Source organism: Triticum aestivum, chromosome 4B, assembly GCF_018294505.1.
Source record: "Triticum aestivum cultivar Chinese Spring chromosome 4B, IWGSC CS RefSeq v2.1, whole genome shotgun sequence".
NCBI lineage: Eukaryota > Viridiplantae > Streptophyta > Magnoliopsida > Poales > Poaceae > Triticum > Triticum aestivum.
In genome coordinates, this window is record NC_057804.1 from 537009267 (window position 1) to 537032967 (window position 23701).

A 23701-nucleotide genomic window follows, 5' to 3' on the forward strand; every position below is an offset into this window, starting at 1 on the left:
CTCTCGTTCTTTTGAAGCATCTCGGCCTTCGCGGAGCTCAAAAACCTATTCACGATGCCTTCGGTCATCGTGCGAACCATGGTCGCCTACGGGGTAGAGCAAAACGATATTTTAGAACCAAGAAATTTTTTTGGCATGACCTTCCCTAAAAATATGACCAAAAAGAATGCATAGTGCCAAAATTCTCGCCGAAACGGAAATGAATCAACATTCCGGCAAAATATTGGCAACTATCGCATTTCAAATACCGGTACCTGCAAACACAAACATATATGCAACACCACAAACATACATAGATCTAGCTAGGCCACAAAAAGTGCATGTGCACGTTGTTGGAGCGAGCTAGGGAGAAAAAAGTAGATCTACATCATGAAGATAGCTTTCCCCTTACTTACCTATCAAAAAAGGTAATTTCACCACTTAATTTTGATGAATCTATGGTGGAAATGAGGTGAGGAGGAGGAGGCAGCCGAAAGCTTGGAGAAGGAGGTGGAGGGAATGAAGTGGGGAAAGTGAGTGGATAGGTATGTGGCTGTCCAAAATATCTTGTTGGGGTCCCAGGTTACTAATGGCGCACCTGCAGGTGGTGCGCCATTAGTAGTTTTGCAGAAAAGTAATATATATATATATATATATATATATATATATATACTAATGGCGCACTGTGACATGATGCGCCATTAGTAGTTTGAACTAGTAATGGCGCACTGTGACACGGTGCGCCATTAGTAGATTTGCAAAAAAAAGAATATTTTTTTACAGTAATGGCGCACTGTTTGCCTGGTGCGCCATTACTAGTTAGAACTAGTAATGGTGCACTATGACACGGTGCGCCATTAGTAGTTTTGCAAAAAAAGAATAATTTTTTTTACAGTAATGGCGCACTGTTTGCCTGGTGCGCCATTACTAGTTAGAACTAGTAATGGTGCACTATCGACCTGATGCGCCATTAGTATGTATGGAAAGATGGATTTTTTTTAATACTAGTGGCGCACCCTGTTTCTGGTGCGCCATTAGTATATAGTAGTGGCGCACTATTTCCGTGGTGCACCATTAGTATCAATCCTATCTATAGCCCTTTTTCTAGTAGTGACAAGCTCGGGTTAGCAGTGCGACTGCCCTAAAGGCGGCCGAAGAATTGAGAGCCGAACAGGCTGCTCATCGCTAAAGTGAGGAAAAGATAGCCGAAATGGCTGTGGAGTTGAAAAATGCCACCGACCGATATGAACTCCTTGAAAAGGAGAAAAAGGCTAGTTCGGCCGACCTGAACAAGGCACTTAATGCCACCAAGGAGATGCAGACCGAGGTCAGGGGTGTGCTGGAGGAGCTTCAACAGGCCGGTAAAATCGCGGCTGGGGGCTCCTAGTTACTGCGGACGAAGTTTTTGGATCCGAAGTATGCTCCCCTATATGGACGCTGGAGTCCTACAGACGCGTATGCGGACTTGGTGAAGAGTACAACTGATGCAGCCAAGTTTTTCGAGGATCAAGGTGATAAAGAAGTGGAGAAGCTTTTCTCGTCGCAATTCAATGCTCCCGCACGCCCGCTGCCATTAAGTGAAAAGATGGCTGTTGTAGGGGAGCTTCATAGGCTGTCCAGGCTTGCAATGTAGTCTGTAATAGACCATCTTTGGCCGAGGGGGCCTAAAACGGACAGTTACTTTGGTTTGGTGCAACAATTCCTTGGGGCCGTGCCTCAGATCGATGCCATGAGAAGGTCGGCGTGCATAGAGGGTGCACGAATGGCTCTTGCTCGCATTAAAGCATATTGGACAGATATGGAGGCCACCGTTGTAGCGACCCAGAATCCGGCGGGAGGCCAGTATCTGGCCGAGCACTACTTGGCGCAGGTAACAGAAGGTGCCCGCTTAATAGAGGCGCAGTGCTCGAAGAATGTCTTATTCGAGTGACAGATCGAATCATTATAAAACAATGTTATTTTGGTTACTAGGCTATATTTATACTTTTTGCCTGAAAGTATTATTGTGTCTCCTGTGCGGCCGTTTATATATATATATATATACACAGATGGTTTATTCTGCTAATATTAGCAGAATAACTATTCTGCACACCACTTCGGTACTGCACGCTCAACAGAAGCGCACTGCATCATTTTAACGACGAGCACTGCAATAAAGACTAGTGAACTTCGCGTCAAAAAAAATTGCATGCAATGTTTTTCTGGTACTGTTTTCGCTCTAGTTTTTTAACCGTTTATCGGAACGAGGCGTATAATATACCGTTGGAAAGCTATGGATTAGGCGCAACTTCGCCATGTTGAACACTTTTTGAGATTCCTTGCGGTTTAAGAGCAGTTTCAAAAACGGCGCGGCGGACGATGAGTGGCAGCGAGCGTATTTTCGTGATTTTTTCTAAACCGTTCATAGGAATTAGGAAAATGATACGCCGCTGGAAAGATATGATCGAGGCACATCTTTTTCATATCTATTATTTTCTGTAATTGTTTACGGTTTACGAGCAGTTTCAAATTTGCTAAATCGTGGAATTCAGTTTTTTCGATTTTTTTAGCAATTTTCGTACTATTTTCGCTCCAGTTTTTGAACCGTTTATCGAAACGAGGCGTGTGATACGCCGTTGGAAAGCTATGAACGAGGCGCAACTTTCATATGTTGGAATGGTTTTGAGAATCGTTATGGTTTTTAGTTAATTTTAAAAATCGTACGGCTGACGACGAGAGACAGCGGCCGTTTTTTGTGAAATTTTCACAAACCGCTGGTCGAAATGATTCAAATTATATGCCATTGGAAAGATATCGACGAGGCGCAACTTTTTTATGTAGAACACTTCCGCTAATTCCTTATGGTTTAAGAGCAGTTTCGATTTTACAAAAATGCGGACACTGTTTTTTGCGACACCCAAATCATCGTGTGCACTGCATCAGACAGATAGTGCACTGCTTCAAACTGAAAACCGCACTGCGTCTGATAGACTAAAAATTGTCATGCGTACGCGATAAATGAAGTGCACTGCTTCAGACAGATGAGTGCACTACTTTAGACCGAAACCGCACTGCATCAGAACGGAGTGAAAATCATCGTGTGTACGCGACAACGAAGTGCGCTACATCAGATAGATCAGTGCACTGCTTCAGACAGTAACTGCACTGCATCAAACAGACTGAAAATCATCACATCTACGCGACAACGAAGTGCACTGCAACTCCCAATGCAATTTTACTTTCGTGTGCACTCCAATAAGGGAACCACAACTTTTTTAACAATGAACTACAATAATTTTGAAAAATGTAGTTCTTCGGTTCACCGAGCGCACTGCTTTTACAAAGAAACGATTTTACAAACTGAGTAATCCACACAAATAGTCCCTTTTTATGTCTCCACATTACAATCACACACAAAGTGCAACCCAACTTCATTTTTATTCTAAAATGCACTGAATCGCACGCATTAACATAGCAAAGAATGCAAATGGTTTGCGCCGCCGAACCGCACGCACTCGCCAGACGTAATGCACACACTGTAAATGCACTGTACAAGCAAGCTAGCTGCAAAACAAATTTCAGTGAGCTGCAAAACAAACTTCAGTGAGTTGCAGATAGGGTCCCCTCGCCAGCACTTCTCACATGGGCACCGCCACCGGACTGCACGACCGCGTGCACCGCACACACACGACACATGCCGGATGCTATGAGGGGACACCCCCAATGGACTGCATCAACGCACTGCAAAATATACCCAATGGAAGGTTCTGAACTGCACTGCACCCAAATTACATCAGTTTTTCTGAAAAACATTGAAAATTATTCTGAATAGCAACAATACTGGGATGGGATGCACATGGTGAGCTGCATGGCATCACACCTCCGTACTGCATGCCGTTGGTGGCTGGGACCTCGTCAGAATAAGAGGAAAGGGGTCGGCAGAGAGGTTGGGAAGAAGAGCCCCTCGTCGTCTTGCTGTGGGGAGAAGAAGCAGGGGAGTTCCGTGCTCCAGCACCAGCACTAAACCGCATCACACATGCCGCCGAGCTGCACAGCGACGGTCGCCAGACTACAGAGGGGAGAGATGGCGTTGTTTCAACAAATCAGTCCAAAAGAAGAGATCGCGGGGGTAGGAATTGGACTGAGGCGGAGATGCTCATCCGAGGCCTCACCGGAGAGGAGAGATGGACGCTGCCTGGTCTCCTCATCAGCCCCTGGAGGTGGATAGGTGCACGACGGGGCACCGGTGGTGGTGCGGATCCGGGCGGTGATGGCCTGAGACGAGGACGACGACGATGTGGCCGGGCCAGGCTGCATCCTCGCGTGGCCGGATAAGCGACGTCGGGCCCGACGAGGACGGCGATGCAGAGGCGCAGAGGCGGAGGTGGGGGGATCCCAGGCCACGGGGGGTCGCCGGATCTGGCAACCAGAAGAAGGTGGGGCCATGGCCTGTCCTGGTCCGCCTCGGCGCCCGGCGACCTCGGCGCGGTGGAGGAAGGCGGGAGAGGCGCCGACGCTTGTTGGGTACTGTGGCTGCCCGACTGGAAGGCGGCGGGACGACGCCGGTTCAGGGTGGCGCGGATCCAAGGGCATCTGGGTGTTGGAGGTAGGTTGCGCGGCGTGGCTGGTGGCCAAGGCGGGGCGGCGCGGGATGGGTGGTGGCCAAGGCGGGGCGGAGCGGGGTGGGTGGTGGCCGGGGCGGGTGGTGGCCGGGGTGGGGCACTGTGTGGTGGCTCGGTCGGGAGGTGGGGGAGCCCGTTGACTAGGGGGAGAAGTGCGGGGTGGGTTGGGATAGTGGTGGTAGGTGCTAGTAGTAGCAAGGTGGGGGCGGTTCGGTTCGTGTTTGCTTTGCGGTGCCGAACTGTTAGCAAAATAAGGATGTTTGGTGTACAGAATAAAACTCTAGAGCTTGTTATCATAATAGACTCATCCTATATATATATAACACTATTTTGATCCCAGAATCGGAATAGTTATTTGGATCACGGGGTTCTATATAGGCCTGATGGGGTGTTCCTGGATCTGAGAAAACAAAAAACAGCCAACCTGGCCGGCCCATTATCGTGTCCCGAACGGACGCGTGACCTACCCACGACCTTCCCTCAAAAAACAAAAAACGTAAGTACCCACGACCTTCCTTGTCGTCCCCAGCGCCGCCATCGGCCTCCTCCGACAGACCCGCCGCCGCTGCCGGCCTCCTCCCGCAGACCTGCCGGCGGCCTCCCCCCGCAGGCCCCGCCGCCACCACGGGCCTCCTCTCGCACACCTGCCGCCGCCGCCGCGAGCGTCCTCACGCAACCCCGCTGGCGGCCTCCTTCCGCAACCCCGTCGCCGGACTCCTCCCGCACCCCAGCCACCGGCCTCCTCCTGCAACCCCGCCATCGGCCTCATCCCGCACCCCAGCCGCCGGACTCCTCTCGCAACCCTGCCGCCTGCCTCCAGCATCCCTGCGACCGACCACGCCAACTCACTTCCGATCCACACGATCCAGTGCCGCTGCCGCCGCAATCAACCCCGCCAGCCACCACCGTCGCCACCATCCACCCCTGATCCGTGCCTGGCCAGCAAGCTGTCCCTCATTGGCACACCTCCGACTCACCATGGACAGCATCCCCTCCTCTGCCCGAACTTCTTCTCCAACCTCATCTGTTCCTCTTTATGTCACTGTTCTTTTCCCTGTGATTTTGCAAACCCACAATTTTCATTAGTGATTAGTATGGCTGTAGTCCAATGTGTTGATTTTCTGCAGATTGTTGTAGGACTGTAACCTTTTCTTTTTTTTGCAAGGCCCTCTGGTAGCTACAAACATGCTTTTCCTATGGTTGTGATAATGCTACACAGAGTGGGAGAGAAAAGTTCTGCTTCTCCTGTGGTGCACTGCGAATAGCATAAAAATAAATTCAATTCTGGAATTCACACAAAGTTTAGGATGCTTGAAAAAATAATATTGAAGTTAATTTACCAAAACGAATGATTTGCTATGCAAAGAAAATGAGATGTTTTTAAAAATTAAAGGAAAATGAAAAATATAAATATAACTATCAAAAAACCATCACAAAAGTTTGTGTGTTACAACGGCGTAGAGCGTTAGAGCAATAATTGTTAAAAATGGCTCACCCATAAAAATGTTAACTCTAGAAGTTCAAATTCAATGAACCGGAGAGTTTGAAAATAATGGGAAAAGGAAAAAGAGACACCCATGGATTTCATCGTTACTAAATAATAAAACCAAGAATTAAAAACACAGAGCAGTTCCAAAAGTTATAGAACATATTTTTCTTTTTCTAAGATATACTAGAAGTTCAAATTCAATAAACTAGGGGGTTCAAATATAATGAGAAAAGCAAAAAATGAGACATTCAAAAATGTTTTCACATGTTTTCCTACATGGATTCCCTTGTTACTAAAGAACAAAACTTTTCCCCCCTTATTTTAAAAAACTAGAAATTTGAATTTAAATAACAAAGAAGTTCCATATTTATTAAAAAAACTCATTTCCGTTGCTAAAATATATAAACCAAGAAGTCCAAATTGGAAAAATTGAGTAGTTCATTGTTTAAAAAAACTCAGATTTTCCTTGCTACTAAAGAATAAAATCAAGAATTTCAAATTAAAAAACAAAGTAGTTTGATGTATATGGAAAACTCAAATTCTTCTGTTTCTAGAAGAAAATAAAAGTATGAAAGTTCAATTCTAAGAAATTGTTTGAGCTTATTTAAAAACATAATTTTTTCTAGGAATAAAATTAAGAAGTTCAAATTAAAATAACAGAGAAGTGTGAGGTTTCTAAAAAACTCAGATTTTTCCTCGTTACTAAAAGGATAAAATGAAGAAGTTTAATTTTCAAAAACAAAGTAGTTTAATGGATATTAAAAAGTCGGTTTTTTCTCTTTACTAAATTATAAGACCAAAGAAGTTCAACTTTTAAAAGCAGAGCGTTTGATATTTATTTGAAAAACTAAGTTTTTTCGGTTACTAAAGAATAAGACTAATAAGATCTATTCAAAATAACGGAGAAGTTCAATGTTTCTAACAAAACTCTATTTTTCACATTTCTAAAAAGCACACAAAGAAGTTGAAAAAAGAAAATTAGTGCGATTTGATGTCTATAAAAAACTTTGTTTTTTGGTATTAAAGTGAAATAGAGAGAAGTTCAAATTGACAACACATGGAAGTTCACGTACTACATGGTGTGTGTTTTATATGGGAAAATAGGAGTAAAAAGGCGAAGTCCAAAATTATGTTGATAGAAGTTCGAGTGCACAGACCGGGAAAGTTCAAAAAGTTTCCACAACGGAACCTCAAATTAAATTAACAACAAAATAGTTTAGAAAAAATAATTATATAAAGAATGTGGAGGGGTCCAATATTTATGACAAAACTAGGATATTTTGATGCTAAAAGAAATAAACCAAGAAGTCCAAATTGTATAAAAAAGAAGTTCAATATTTATAAAAAAACACATGTTTTCTTCGTTACTAAAGAATAAAATTAAAGAAGTTCAAATTAAAATAAAAGGAGTAGTTTTATGTTTACGGAAAACTCAAATTATTTCAATTTCTAGGAAAAATAAATGTATGAGGTTCAATTTAAAAAAAATGCTTGATGCTTATTTGAAAACACATTTTTTTCTAAGAATAAGAGTAAGAAGTTCAATTTGAAATAACAGAGAAGCTCGAAGTATATAAAAAAACTCATATTTGTTGCAAGAAGTTCACATGCACCTCCGTGCACGGTTCAGAATTTATATTGCGGCACCTTCGACCTCTAATCACATGTTTTGAAAATGGCAAAAAATGACGTTTGACCTTCAATTGTGTGTAATTCGACGGATACGCAAAAAATGACAGAAGTTCATAGTGAAAACAACTAGAAGTTCAAGTACTGCAAGGAATGCATTTCAGGTGAGAATAAAAGTATAGAAAAATAGAAGATTAAAAGGTTTGTTGGCAGAAGTTCAAGTGCTCGATCCGGGGAGTTCAAAAATTCTTGCAAGAGAGGTTCACCTTGTATTTCCATGTTCAAAAACACAAAAAATAAATTTTTTGTGTGTTTTAAAACAATTCTCTCAATCCACAAAAAAGTTTTGTTATTATTTGGGAGCAATTTGATTTCTAAAAGAAAATAAAAAATCAAATTATAAAAATGGGAAAAGTTCAGGTACTACATGGTGTGCGTTTAATATGAGAAAAATGAATTAAAAGGCAAGGTTCAATTTTTTGTTGTTATAAGTTCAAGTCCTCGGTCGGAGAAAGTTAAAAAATATATTATGAGAGAGCTTTGTACAAAAAGAATATCATTTGTGTAACACTAAAGAAATGTATGAGAAAATTACAAATAAAAACACGTCATTGAAGTTGAATGTGAAAACAGTAGGAAGTTCAACTACTACGCTGAATGAATTTCAGATGAAAAACTTTTAAAATCATCGCGAGTATGAAAATAATGATCAACACGGAAAAGTTGCGTGTTTATAGCAGCTTTCCATCGGTATATCACTTGCTTAATTCCCGTGAGTGAATGAAGATCTGCGAGCAAAAAAAGCACGTGAAAAACAGAGTGAAGTTCAGGCAGAACTGACATAGAAGTTCAAGTACTTCATGGAATGCATTTTCGATGAATCTGTTTCGCGATAAAGGCAGAACGAGTGATCTCGCCATTTCTAAAATTACTTGAAAATGGCTGGGATTCAGAGAAAACCATCAACATGAAAAAGTTTTGCATTTTTCGTAGCTTTTCAACAGTATATTATTTGCCCCGTTCCGATGAAGTTTGTAGAAATTACGGCGAAAATACGTTTTTAGCCATTTTCAAAATCAATGTAAAACTGTAAAGAATTTGGAGAAACAATATATACCAAAAAGTTTCGCATTTTTTCAGGCTCACCAGCGCCATATCATTTGCTATGTTCGGACGCATGATTAAAAAAATATATCGAAAATACAAACTTGGTAGAACTTGTACCTTTTTCTAAATTAGTCTTAAACCATTCAAAATTAGAAAAAAATTTAAACATGAGAAAAAAGCGCATTTTTATAAGTTTTCCAACACAATTTCATTTGTCTCAATTGGATTAGGCGTTTAGAAATGGCAACGAAAATAGGAACTCGGTTGTTCGGTTTGCGAAAGTTTACGATTTTCCACATTACTCTTTAACCATAGGGAATTAGAAAAAACTTTCAGGATGTGGAAGGAGCGGTTTTACATCAGATTTCCAACGCCATATTATTTGCCTCATTTCGATAAACGGTTTATAAATGCAATCAAAAATACGATTCACGTTTTTTGTATGAAGAAAAAACGGTTTTCAAAACTGCTCTTAAACCACTTACATTTTGCCAAAATTTTAAGTTGGGTCATTATACTGGTGTCCATAGCTTTCCAATGGTATATCGCAAGCCCCATTTGGGCAATGTTGACGGAAGTTCAACCTAGCACTAGGGGAAGTTCAGGTCGAACAAATCAGGTAGTAAAATTGTAAAAAACGCAATTTCATCATGACCCGAGAGCAAAATCCGCCAGCGAGCAAGATTTCTATTTAAAACCAGTATTTAGTTGCTAAAAAACCTTTCTATATTACACTAACATCATATAGAACACTACTAACCAGAATAATTCATGGGGGAAGCCACGGTTGCAAAGATAGCCCGAAGGTTGGGTTCATACAGAGGGAAGTTCAGGCGTGTGTACAAACAAAAATACGTCACAAAAGTTCAACGTGAAAATAGCATGAAGTTCAACTACTACGCTGAATGAATTTCAGATGAAAAACTTTTAAAATTGTTGCGAGTATGAAAAAATGATCAACACGGGAAAGTTGCGTGTTTACAACAGCTTTCCATCGGTATATCACTTGCTCAATTCGGGTGAGTGGATGTAGAGCTAGGAGCAGTGGATAGAGATATATGAGGAAAAAAAGCACGTGAAAAACAGAGTGAAGTTCAAGGTTTCATACCGAGAAGTTCAGGTACTTCATGCGATGCATTTTTTGCGAATCTGTTTCACGATAAAGGTATAATGAATGATCTCGCAGTTTTTGAAATTACTTGAAAACGGCTAGGAATTAGAGAAAACTGTCAACATGAAAAAGTTTCGCATTTTCCGTAGCTTTTCACCGGTATGTTATTTGCGCAATTCCGATAAAGTTTGTAGAAAATATGGTGAAAATATGTTTTTTGCCATTTTCAAAACTGACTTAAAACAATAATGAATTGGGAGAAATAATACATACGAAAAAGTTTCGCATTTGTTCAAGCTTTTCAACACCATATCATTTGCTACATTCGGACGCACGGTTAAAACATTAGCTCGAAAATACGTACTCGGTAGGACTTGTACCGTTTTCTAAATTACTTTTAAACCGTTCAAAATTAGAAAAAAACTTTCAAAATGAAAGAGTAGCGCATTTTCATAAGTTTTCCAACACCATATCACATGCCTCAGTTGGACTAGCCGTTTAGAAATGACGTTGAAAATACGAACTCGGCTATTCGGTTTGTGAAATTTTACGTTTTTTCAAATTACTCTTTAACCATAGAGAATTAGAGAAAACTTTCAACATGTGGAAGTAGCGGTTTTGCAGCAGCTTTCCAACACCATATTATATGCCTCATTCCGATAAATGGTTTAGAAATGCGATCGAAAATACGATTCATGTTTTTTGTGTGAAGAAAAAACGGTTTTCAAAACTGCTCTTAAACCTCTTACATTTTGCCAAAAATTTAAGTTGGGTCATGATACTGGTGTCCATAGCTTTCCAACGGTATATCGCAAGCCCCATTTGGACAATGTTGGCGGAAGTTCAACCTAGTTCACCGGGAAGTTCAACGTACTACTAGTGGGGCAGGTCAAGTTGTGATCAGAATATTATTCTCATCCCATGATCAAAATAGTGTTTATGTGTGTGTATATATATATATATGTAATCCAAAAGTTAGCAGTCGTTGGCTTCAGCCCCCACGCATACAATGCGGGGGTGTTCGTGAAAAATATGCGCAATCACACTTGATCCAACGTCTTGGTCCATTAAGGAGGTGATCGCATGTCGAACTAGGCAACCATACTATACAGCTGTAACACTTTCGCTTAGCTATGGGAGTCTAACGGTGGGGCTACTATGTAGCCCCTGGCACGTTCGCATGCATCCGAATACGGGCGCGTGTGTACATGACCGGGAAACGGTCCTTCGTTAATGCAGAGGGATCCTAAAGATTCCGATAAGTCTTCGAGTGGTTGAACAGTCTATCGCTGTATCATGACAGTCAGTTTTCGGCTTTCTCTACTGAGGTGCTCATCCGGAATAACCAGGGCACAATAATAGTAGTTCTCCTTTGGCTGCCTTAGCCGATAAGAACGGAACGTAAGGCGGCAAACCCAAGAGCCGGGCAAACCCAACATTTGACCAAAGACATGATTCGGAGCTGATGCATATAAGGCCAAACTCGTGACGCCGAACACTCCTGAAGGTATTTGGACTTTGTAACAGAAAATGGGTTGAAGAATGCCCTTTCATTATAAACCCTGTATTTCCAGGTACGTGCGTTAATCTATGGCAAAATGCCAATAACGGCAGTATCCTCTGTGGATGTAATACCCATGGGATGTGTGAACAACAAGAGGCAATATAAAAGGTTTACACAGGGGCTTAATCTAAAGAGAAACCTTTGAGCGGGGCCCTGCTGCACGTCTGCGCCTTTGTCTCCATTGTGCCGTTTCCTGGAAGGGTATCGCACGCGTTGTGTCTGTAAAAAAAATGGAAAGCTTCGTGTAAAAGAATACGATGTAAGCGTGCGATAGATGGTAAAAGTGTAAGACATTGGCCTGTAAATAAGGTCAGGCCATCAGTGTGGTTTTGTTAAATATTTATAGCCCCTGGTGTCCTCTATGGGATTACGTATACTGCGCCCTGGATCATTTTTATCCGGGCTATCGAACTCGTCTAACCATGTCCGTGGTCTTGACGACCAGTCATGCTTTTTGGTATCGGAGGCCGCTTAGAGTCCGACAACTAGAGCCGTCACGTATTCGTCCGCGCGTGAAGAGCGCTCCATGTTTCCGTTAATGGTGATGACACCACGTGGACTGGGCATCTTGATTGTAAGGTAGGCATAGTGTGCTATTGCGTTGAAGCGGACGAAGGCCGCTCTTCTAAGCAATGAGTGATAGCTGCTTTGGAGGGGTGCGATGGTGAAGAGTAGTTCTTTGCTTTTGGAGTTGCCCGGGGAGCCGAATGTTACCTCCAGCACGACGGAGCCCCTGCCGTGGGCTTCAACACCTGGTATCACCCCTTCAAAGGTAGTGTTTGCTTTGGCTGATTCTGGATGGGTCTATCCCCATCCTGCGGACAGTGTCCTGGTATATTAAATTGAGACTACTGCCGCCGTCCATGATGACGTGGGTGAGATGGTATCCGTCGATTATTGGGTCAAGCACCAAGGCCTCTGATCCTCCGCGCCGAATGCTAGTCAGCAGGTCCGTGTGATCGAAGGTGATCGGACAAGTCATCCAGTAGTTAGGTGTGGGTACAACGGGCTCTATAGCGTACGCGTCCCTGAGCGCGCGTTCGTGCCTTCTCGTGGATGTATGAGTCGCGTGGATCATGTTTACTGTTTTAACCTCTGGTGGGAATTCTTTCTGTCACCCAGTGTTCGGCTGACGAGGTTCATCCTCGTCTTCACTTGGTGTTTCCCTTCCCTTGTGTTCGGCATTTAATTTGCCGGCCTGCTTGAAGACCCAGCACTCTCTGTGCGTGCGGTTCGCAGGTTTGTGGGGGGTGCCATGAATTTGGCACTGTCTGTCCAGGACTCTGTTCAGACCGGACGGTCCCTCTTTACTGCCTTTAAGTGGCTTCTTTTGTTGATCAGGTCGAGAGCCCCTGAATCCGGCGTTTACCGTTGTGCTGTACGGGCTCTCTTCCTTGTTTTGATGTTTATTTTTATTACGCCGTGGCTTCCCGTTGCCATCCCTTATTTCGGATGTGCTGGGATCGCTGGTGCCTTTACGGGCCAGCCAACTATCTTCACCCGCACAAAAGCGGGTCATCATGCTTGTTAAGGCTGCCATTGTCCTTGGCTTTTCTTGTCCGAGGTGTCTGGCGAGCCACTCATCGCGGATGTTGTGTTTGAATGCCGCTAAGGCTTCGGCATCCGGACAATCGATAATTTATTCTTCTTAGTGAGGAATCTGTTCCACAGCTTGCGGGCGGACTCTCCGGGCTATTGGAGTATGTGACTTAAATCGTCCGCATCCGGAGGCCGGACATAAGTCCCTTGAAAATTGGCCCTGAAAGCATCCTCGAGTTCCTCCCAACTCCCAATCGAATTTCAGGGGAGGCTTTTCAACCAGTGTCGAGCTGGTCCCATCAACTTGAGGGGAAGGTATTTGATGGCGTGGAGATCATCCCCACGAGCCATGTGTATATGCAGGATAAAATCCTCAATCCAGACCCCTGGGTCTGTCGTTCCGTCGTATGCCTCTATATTCACAGGTTTAAAACCCTGTGGAAATTCATGATCCAGTACTTCTTCGGTGAAGCACAGGGGGTGAGCAGCCCCTCTGTAACTGGACGTGATGTGGCATGCTGTCGGCTGTTGTTGTGTCCGGTGTGTATTCCGAACTGGTATTCGATTGGTATAATCGTTTTGGTAGCCGTAGTCCCACGCCGGGTTGTGTCCTTTAGATCCGTAGATGGATCTAGCCACGCCTGCTTTCTCCTCTAGGTGCTCACGTAAATCATGCGCGGCGTTGGTAGCTGCTCTATTGCGGTTACGTAGTGGTACATCCGGCCTCCTTGTTGTGTTGTTCTTTGGTGGAACGGCCTCGTCGTCGAATTCTAGCAGTAGCTTGCATTTTGGGTAGCTCTTTTTATGGCGATCATAGCCGTATCTTTCTTCAGTGTCTAGCACTTTATTCCATCTGCGATTGAGCGTTTCCTGTGCGGCTTTTAGCTGTTGCTTCTGCTTCTTTAGACTTCTCGCTGTGGCCATAAGCCTTCTGTGGAGGTTATCTCGTTCCATGCATTTTTCCGGGATGCTGAATGCATCATCGTCCGGACTTTGTTCTTGTCCTGGGACAGTTTGATGAACTCGTCCCTCGGGATCATTGTGATCGGGCGTCTGCTCCGAACTGTGTTCGGCATGACCTGGCTTGTCCTGCTCCATCACTGGGTCCGTATGGTCATTGTTTCCTTCGGAGTAGACTGGGGTGTCGATCTTTCTGGCGCTCTTGTCGCTATTTTTACTGTTGCTGGACTTTGAGCGGCGTCTGCACTGTCGTTTTGGCTTTTGCCTGGGGGTTTTATCTTTCGGATTGTCGCCGTCCTCCTCCTTGGGCATATCCACCATGTATATGTCGTGTGACGAGGTCATAGTCCAGCGCCCCAGAGATTCTGAATCTTCTCCTGCATCGTCCATACCGTCGATGTCTTTGGAGTCAAAGTCAAGCACGTCGGTTAAAGCATCAACCGTGGCAATGAAGTGGGTGGTGGGTGGGCAACGAATTCCTTCGTCGCCTGCTTCCCACTCGAGCCGGACATAGTTCGGTCACGAGCCTCCTGACAAAGAGAGAGACTTTAACGAGTTCAGCACGTCGCCAAAGGGTGAGTGTTGGAAGATATCCGCAGCTGTGAACTCCATTACAGGAGCCCAACCAGGCTCGGCGGGCTCAAGAGCGCGCGGACTGGAACCTACAACCAGATACGAGTCCGGGGGTCCAGAGTCACAGGCTTCCTTAGAAGTGAGGCCCGTGTTCGGCTCTACCGCCTATGAGTGTGCGGCCTGCAGGGTGGGGTCCATCCACCCGTCCTTGGGCCACACAGTCTGCTCTAGATTTAGGTCCGGCGCTGCTGTAGGGGTGATATCCCGAGCATTGTCCGACAGCAGGTCTAAGCCGTGCTCATCGTGACTATCCGGCGCTCCTGACACAGGCCCGACTCCGTCGAAGATCAAGTCTCCGCGAATATCGGCCGTCTAGTTTAGGTTTCCGAACCTGACCTGGTGGCCAGGGGCGTAGCTGTCGATCTGCTCCAGATGGCCAAGCGAATTGGCCCGCAGTGTGAAGCCGCCGAACACGAAGATCTGTCCAGGGAGGAAAGTCTCGCCCTAGATCGTGTCGTTGACAATTGAAGGTGCCATCAAGCCTCACAGAGGAACTCTCAATGAAAGCACCAACGTCGGTGTCAAAACCGGCGGATCTCAGGTAGGGGGTCCCGATCTGTGCGTCTTAGGCTGATGGTAACAGGAATCAAGGGACACAATGTTTACCCAGGTTCGGGCCCTCTTGATGGAGGTAAAACCCTACTTCCTGCTTGATTAATATGGATGATATGAGTAGTACAAGAGTAGATCTACCACGAGATCGTAGAGGCTAAACCCTAGAAGCTAGCCTATGATGATTATGATTGTAATTGTGATCGGCCTTCTAAGGACCAACCTCTTCGGTTTATATAGACACCGAAGAGGGCTAGGGTTTACATGGGGTTGGTTACAAGGAAGGAAATATAATATCCGGATCGCTAAGATTGTCTTCCACGCAAAGGAGAGTCCCATCCGGACACGGGACAAAGTCTTGAGTCTTGTATCTTCACGCTCCAATAATCCGGATGAAGTATATAGTCTGGCTGTTCGGATACCCCCTAATCCAGGACTCCCTCACCCTCATTGCTGAGAGGGAGCACAAACTAATGCATGACAACAAGACTGCAAATAATGATCACAAGCGCAAGTTCGAGCCAAGGAAGGAGGTTAAGCCTATGCAAAAGGCTCGTACCTGGCAGCAGACTCAAGTAGAGTAAAAGCCCAATTGGCAGCAGAATGTCAACAAAACCACTACACAAGTCAAGAATTTCATAACCAACCTGGTGCGAGAAGAGTGCCAGCGCAACAATTCTTGTTTCAGTTGTGGGCAAACCGGACATTACGCTAGGCAGTGTCCCAAGCACTACAAAAAAGACACATCTGTGACATTTTGGGCCGAACGATTTTTTTCTATCGTACATATGACACTTCTATGATGATAATTGTGACAAAACCCGGTATCATCATAGATGTGGTGGGCTCCTACTTCTATGACAAAAATTCATGACAGAAAATGGGCTTTTCGTCCTGGGCGGGCCGGAGACGCAGCTGCATGACATTCTTTGGGCCGTCCATGACGGAAAAAACCGTGGTAGAAGCGAGGGCGAGGAAAATTTCAGGGAGTTCCCGGTTACGGTGGGAGGTCGGGGGCCGAGCGATGCGCGTTTCTCTCGTACACGTACGCGCGTGTGTGCGAGGCGTTGGCTCTAACTGAACCCGAGCGAGGCGTTGGGCTCTAACTGAACCCGAGCAATTGCACTGCAGGCTACGCGTTACTGAACCCGAGCGATCGATCGATGGCTGTTAACTGAACCCGATTGAGCGATTCCTTGGCTACTACAGCTAACTGAAGCCGATCGATGCTGCCTCTGGGATGAACAGAGAGCGTTGCGGGGGGGTTTGGATGAACAGTGAGCGGTGGCGTTGCCTCTAGATGAACAGGACCCCGTGGTTTGAAGGGCTGGATGAACAGTAGATGGTGGAGGGGTGCCCGTGGAGGGGTGGTTGAACAGTAGCCGGTGGAGTAGCTCGCGGTGGAGGCTTGATGAACAGGAGCCCGTGGAGGCTGGAGGAGGTCGACGGTAGCCCGTGGAGGCTGGAGGAGGTCGACGGTGGAAATGAACAGTATCCCGTGGAGTCCCGTTTTGCGGTACGCCACACCCCTCCTGATGAACAGGACCCCTGTTTTGACCGTAGCGCTCCAACAAAAGTCCGTTTCATCCGTTTTGCGGTATGCCACACCCCTCCCGATCAACAGGACCCCCGTTTCGACCGTAGGAGGTCCGTTTCTTCTGTATTGCTATACGCCACACCCCTCCCGATCAACATGACCCCCGTTTCGACCGTAGGAGGTCCGTTTCCTCCGTTTTGCGGTACGCCACACCCCTCCCAATGAACAGGATCCCATTCCGAACATGGCCGGTCGAACACAAGGCCGTTTCCTCTGTTCTGCGGTACGCCAGGCCTCGTTTCCGTCGCCTGTTCCGTCCAAGCCCTCCTGATGAACACGACCACGCATTCCATTCTGACCCAGCCGGTTGGGTCCCACGCGTTCCATTGCCTCCCGATGAACACGACGCATTCCGTTGCCTCCCCATGAACATGAGCATTCCGTTGCCTCCCCATGAACATGATGACGATGCTGTTTCTCTGTTCCGACCTAGCCATGTACACGAGCCCTCGCCATACGTATGCGCGAGTAGGCGTTCGAGACCCCGCCCATATGTACACATACGTGGCCGTATATTCTTTCTTGCACCCTGGCCGCTATACGTACGTGTACATGCTACGTGCGCGCCTCTACTATGACACATGCGCGCCTCTACATCCACCAGTATATATGTACGTACACGTTCGCGACCAGAATGACAATGCTGCGTACGCTTCGACCAGGTGGGTCCCGACTGTAAGGCACTTCCTTGCATGCGAAGATGTAGCTGGTGGGTCCCAGCAGTCAGGGGGCGAATCGTTTTTTTGCCCGGATGCACTTCCTTACGTGCGAAGATGTAGATGGTGGGTCCCAGAAGTCAGGGGGAAATATTTTTTTCGTGAAATACGATGGCCCGTCCGGTGGGTCCCCGCTGCCAGGTGGAGGAATAATTATTTTGCGTGTAATAAGGAGGCACTTCCTTGCTGCGGCCGTGGACCCAGCTGTCAGCCTATCCACGTACAGTCCACGTCCGATGGAATCCGTTCCTTGACCATGTTGACCAGGCTGCGCCGAGAGCACCAGGGCGGTGGACGATGACGAGGCCTAGGAAGGGAATGACACCGAGGCAGGGAAGACTCGGTAGTTGTTTCCCACACGGAGGGGAGTATGACTGTACGAGGGTTTATTGGTTCATCTGCCGTCGCTGGAGAATAACAGCAGGTGTGCGTGAGTAGTGGGATGGCTAGGCCAGCGATGGGAGTACGGTGGGGCGGTGGGGCGTGCGCGGCAGCACAGCCGGCCGCGGGGAGGAGGGAGCAGGCAGTCCCGCCGGCGCTTGTTTGAGCGGCTGGAGCAGGAAGAGCAGAGATTGAAGAAGCACGACGGCCGTTGGATGGACATCCAACAGTCAGTGCTTGTGCGTCAACCTTTTTTTAGGAAAGCCTCAAATCTGTGGAAAACAGCATACAACCCATCTGCCATTATTTCTAATAATTTACAGCCCATTTGCTAATTCTTAAGGTTTTTTTGGAGCCCATATTCTTTTTGTTAGCATTACAGCCCATATTGTGGCCACGGTTAAAAAATTATACGAAATTTTGCATATTTCGGTGCGGTCCGAACTGTTTTTAATCCCGAAATTTCGACTCACATTCAAACTGATTTTAAAAATAAATGTATATCAATATAAAATCCAACAAATTCTCCACGCATAAAAATTAATGTAATTTAAAATCTTGAAATGAAAAAAAAGATATTTGAAACTAATTGCCGGTTTGATGTGTTTTAAAAATGTACAGCCCATTTCTCATTACTGATGGGCCATTTTCTCGGCCAGCCAAATGAAAGCTCTCCTCATCTTGAAATATTTGCAGCCCAACAGGCCTGACAAAGCGACTTACTTGGCAAATCACAAAAAACTGGGCTGTGGCCGTGGACCCAGCTGTCAGCCTCTCCACGTACAGTACTCTTCCGATGGAAGTCGTTCCTTGACCACGTTGACCACGCCGCGCGGAGAGCACCACGGCGGTGGACGACGGCGAGGCCTAGGAAGGGGACGACGCGGAGCCGGGGAAGACGCGGCAGTGGAAGCCCGCGGAGAGGAGTACGACGGTTCATTGGTTCGGCTGCGGTGTGAGGCTGCCGTCGCCGCAGGGCCTGGCCAGCGGTGGGAATAGTAGGGGCGGTGAGGCCTCTGCGGCAGCACAGCCGGCCACGGGAGGCAGGAGCATGCGGCACGACCGGCGCTGCTTTGGGCGGCTGGAGCAAGAAGACCAGAGGTTGAAGAAGCACTACGGCCGTTGGATGGACATCGTACGGTCACTGGAGCTAGAATCGTTCATATTGACTAAGTTGACAAAGCCCTTCGTCCCCGTCAACTTAGTAGGCCCACAAGTCAGCCTCCCACCAAGGTGGGTCCCAGCTAGCCGGGGGAGTATTCATTTTTTTGTGCGTAATAAGGAGGCACTTCCGGTGGGTCCGAGCTGACAGCGGGGGGAACGTTTTTTTCACGAAATACGGTGGCCCGTCCGGTGGGTCCCAGCAGTCAGGGGGAAACGATTTTTTTCGCAAAATACTGGTGGCCCGTCCGGTGGGTCCCCGCTGTCAGGTGGAGGAATAATTATTTTCCGCGTAATAAGGAGGCACTTCCTTGCGGCTGCCGTGGACCCAGCTGTCAGCCTCTCCACGTACAGTACTCTTCCGATGGAAGTCGGTCGTTGACCACATTGACCACGCCGCGCCGAGAGCACCACGGCGGTGGACGACGGTGAGGCCTAGGAAGGGGACGACGCGGAGCCGGGCAAGACGCGGCAGTGGATGCCCACGCGGAGAGGAGTACGAGCGTTCACTGGTTCGGCTGCGGTGTGAGGCTGCCGTCGCCGCAGAATAACAGGGGGTGTGGGCGAGTGGAGGGATGGCCTGGCCAGTGGTGGGAGTAGTATGGGGGCGGTGAGGCCTCCGCGGTAGCACAGCCGGCCACGGGAGGCAGGAGCAGGCGGCACGACCGGCGCTGCTTTGGGCGGCTGGAGCAAGAAGACCAGAGGTTGAAGAAGCACTATGGCCGTTGGATGGACATCATACGGTCACTGGAGTATTGACTAAGTTGACAAAGCCCTCCGTCCCCGTCAACTTAGTAGGCCCACAAGTCAGCCCAACAATATGGTGGGTCCCAGCTAGCAGGGGGTTATTCATTTTTTGGGCGTAATAAGGAGGCACTTCCTTGCGTGCGAAGATATAGCTGGTGGGTCCGACCTGTCAGCGGGGGGAACGTTTTTTCGCGAAATACAGAGGCCCTTCCTGTGGGTCCTAGCTGTCAGGTGGAGGAATCATTATTTTGCGCGTAATAAGGAGGCATTTCCTTGCGTGCGGCCGTGGACCCAGCTGTCAGCCTCTCCACGTACAGTCCACTTCCGATGGATGTCGTTCATTGACCACGTTGACCAGGCCGCGCCGAGAGCACCAGGGCGGTGGACGACGGCGAGGCCTAGGAAGGGAACGACACGGAGCCAGGGAATACTCGGCAGTTGTTTCCCACGCGGAGGAGTACGAGGGTTTACTGGTTCGTCTGCCGTCGCCGGAGAATAACAGCATGTGTGGGTGAGTAGAGGGATGGCTAGGCCAGCGATGGGAGTACGGTGGGGCCGTGAGGCCTGCGCGGCAGCATAGCCGGCCGCGGGAGGAGGGAGCAGGCAGTCCCGCCGGCGCTTGTTTGAGCGGCTGGAGCATGAAGAGCAGAGATTGAAGAAGCACGACAGCCGTTGGATGGACATCCAACAGTCACTGCTCTCGTGTGTTGACTAAGTTGACAGGGCGTTGCGTGTGCGTCAACCTTTTTTTATGAAAGCATACGCGTCAACCTGTAGTAGGCGCACAAGTCAGCCTCAAATCTGTGGAAAACAGCATACAGCCCATCTGCCATTATTTCTAATAATGTACAGCCCATTTGCTAATTCTTAAGAATTTTTTTGGAGCCCATCTTCTTTTTGTTAGCATTACACCCCATATTGTGGCCACGGTTAAAAAGTATACGAAATTTTGCATATTTCGGTGCGGTCAACTGTTTTTAATCCAGAAATATCGATTCACATTCAAACTATTTTGAAAAATAATTTATATAAATATAAAATCCAAATAATTGTCCACGCATAAAAATCAATGGAATTTAAGATCTTGTAATGAAAAAAAATTGAAACTAATTCCCGGTTTGATGTGTTTTAAAAATGTACAGCCCATTTCTGGGCAAACCGAATGAAACTCTCCTCGTCTTGAAAGATTTGCAGCCCAGCAGGGCCGATAAAGCAAGTAGGCCTTGTTTGGGTATTTCTTTAAAAAAATAGAACTGGGCTAGCCATTTTCAGCAAGAAAAAAACACAACTGGGCTCATGATGTGGTAAACATAAATAAAACCCTGGCTAGACGGGCCACAGCCCCCGCACAGCCCCGTTGTTACCCTGATCCGTCGCTAAAACTAGTATAAATAACAACTGCTTGTTCCTCAAAAAAAACTGCGCGACTTGCTGGGTCCCTGGTGTCAGCCGCTCGTAGTGTAATTCTCTCGTTTATTGACTACGTTGACAATGGCGTGAGCCCCAGATGTCCAACCATTAGGAGGAACCATATTTTTGGGCTTGTACTATAGAGGCACTTGCTTGCGTACTGCCATGACGCTGGTGGGTCCCTACTGTCATCCTCTCCACGTACAGTCATCTCCTTGTTCCTCTCGGTTGTTGACGACGTTGACAACGCAAGAGGGCGGCGCACCGCGCACGGTGAGCGAACCAAGGCCGCAAGGCGGAGGACGACGGCGAGGCCTCGGACGGAACGAACAGGAGCCGTTGAAGATGCGCCGGTCCAGTCGCAGGCGGAGGGGAGTACGAGGGTTGACTGGTTCGGGCGCGGGTGCATGTTGGGGCTGACGTTGCCGGAGAATAACAGGACGTGTGGGGGAATAGAGGGAGAGACTGGCCAACGTTGGAGGGTACGTACGGTAGGGCGGCGGAGGCGCAGCCAGCCATGGGAGGCGGGAGCAGGCGGAGCCGACGGGGTGGTTTGGTTTGGGCGGCTGGAGGAAGAAGAAGACAAGAGATAGAAGATACACGACAGATGTTGGATGTCAATCCAACGGCTGGTAGGCAGAATCGTTTGTTGACTGGCTAGTAAGTCGACACCACCTTGGATAGGCTATTTCCTCGCGGGTCCCAAATGTCAGAATCCAAATCTGTCACGGTCATGCAGCCTTTCCTATGAAAATTTACAGCCCATTTGATGTGCTAGTTCGAAATAAGTTTGTGGGTGCTGGTGGGGGCTAATCACTTGGCTTCTGTAATGCACAGTGAGCTCAAGCAGCCGGCGAGAGTGATGTTATTTCCCTTGGTTGGGATTTGTTACAATATTTCACTCTAAATTAAACGAATGGCAAGCCATTTGCCTTGTTTCAAAGAAAATATGACAGTCACAGCCGAGTTGAAAAGGGCAGGAACATCTAACTCCAGCTTACAAACTGTACAAAAGCACGAGGGTTAATTGTTCATCAGGTTTACAAAAAAACCAGATTGAAAAGGGCAACAACATCTAACTCCAGCACTGTTTTCGGCAGTCACAGTCAAATGGATCGGTCAGGTCCATAGAATGAACATCCTGGGTCGTAAAATTTACTGGATTATGACCACAATATGTTGTAAATAGAAGCCCGACACGTTCAGAAGCTCTTTTGCCCACCTGAAACTCCTTTTTTTGCTCTTCGACATACCCATCCGTCAAAACCATGCTGCTGATAAACTTAAGCCTGATGGACAATAGTAACCTCGCATTCAGCAGGAAGAATGTGACAAATCTTGTGTTTGCACGGTTGGCTACATATCGTTCTAGCGTTATTGTCTTCAATCGAATCTCATGAGAAGTGAGAAAATCCCGATGCTTACGAATCCACCGATTGGTTATAACTTTCTTACCCCGTCCTGTTGCCTAAATAGACATGAAGATTGAAAACAGTTAAGGTCTAAAAGAAGAGTGTCGAAAGAGCAACAGCTGAACGGTTAATTCTAGTACACTATATGCGGGCTTCCAATGTGCGTGAAATTATCACCTTTATATACAACTTCTCCAGACATGGAAAGCATTGCAGCAAGCCAATAATCTTGTTCAGATCAAAACTATTCATTTGGATATATAAGATCTTGACAGAATCCAGCACCATTGATAGGCCATCCATGGAGAAACTCTTCATTGAGCATAGAACATAATATTAGTACAAAATGTGTACTCCAAGATGATATATAAATTATGCGCAGAAATTTAAAATGCAGCTTATGGTTACAAGTGTAGATGATAATATAAAGTACCTGAAGAACTGTGGAGCCAAACACCATATTGAAATGAGCACAGAGATCATGTATTACACCCAAGGTCTCCAGTTTAGGCGCAGAGAGGACGGTTATTTGCAACGGTGAATAACTAGAATCAAGGATCAACCTTTGAAGTGAAGGGGCATCTTGGATGATGAGCTGCCTTCCGTCAAAAGAAATTCCAATTCTTACAAGGTTAGGCGACTTTATTTGGAGACAACCGATTCTAACTGTGAAAACAAGCACCAAGCACTCCAGCGCAGGGCAACTGGAGTGGATGATGCTGTGCAATGAGGCCTCCGATATACGAACCCGCACAAGTGAAAGTTTCTTGAGAAATGGGAGTCGAAGGTTTAGTACCAGATTGTCTGGTAGGTAGCACAGCGCAAAGGTGGCGGTGTGGAGAGAGGACGAAAACCGCGAGATGGACATCGGTGCTGAGGGCACAAGTTCATGGCGTTCGGTATGTGGTATGTGATTTCCAGGGGAATAGTAGAACTCAAGCAGCTGTAGTTCTGTGAATTCAGGGGATTTCAGCCAGGCGTCCACCGTGCAGGGCATGGTATGCTTGCTCAGGTAGCATGACGGGATGCAGAGGCTTTGAACGGAGCCCTGGTGGGAGGAGATGATGGCTCTGGGGATTTCAAAATCATTGAAGAGAGATAGCTGACGACAGT

General features: G+C 46.8%; 1 protein-coding gene across 1 annotated transcript; it reads right to left on the reverse strand.

The window, feature by feature from the left end:
• Window positions 1-3185: 3185 nt before the first annotated feature.
• On the reverse strand, window positions 3186-4644 carry LOC123095140 (uncharacterized). The gene is made up of 2 exons (XM_044516954.1): window positions 4131-4644; window positions 3186-4027 (listed from the first exon to the last, which is right to left on the reverse strand). The coding sequence occupies exons 1-2, from the start codon at window positions 4549-4551 to the stop codon at window positions 3747-3749; spliced, it is 702 nt and encodes a 233-aa protein (XP_044372889.1). The 5' UTR covers window positions 4552-4644; the 3' UTR covers window positions 3186-3746.
• Between the last annotated feature and the right edge of the window lie 19057 nt (window positions 4645-23701).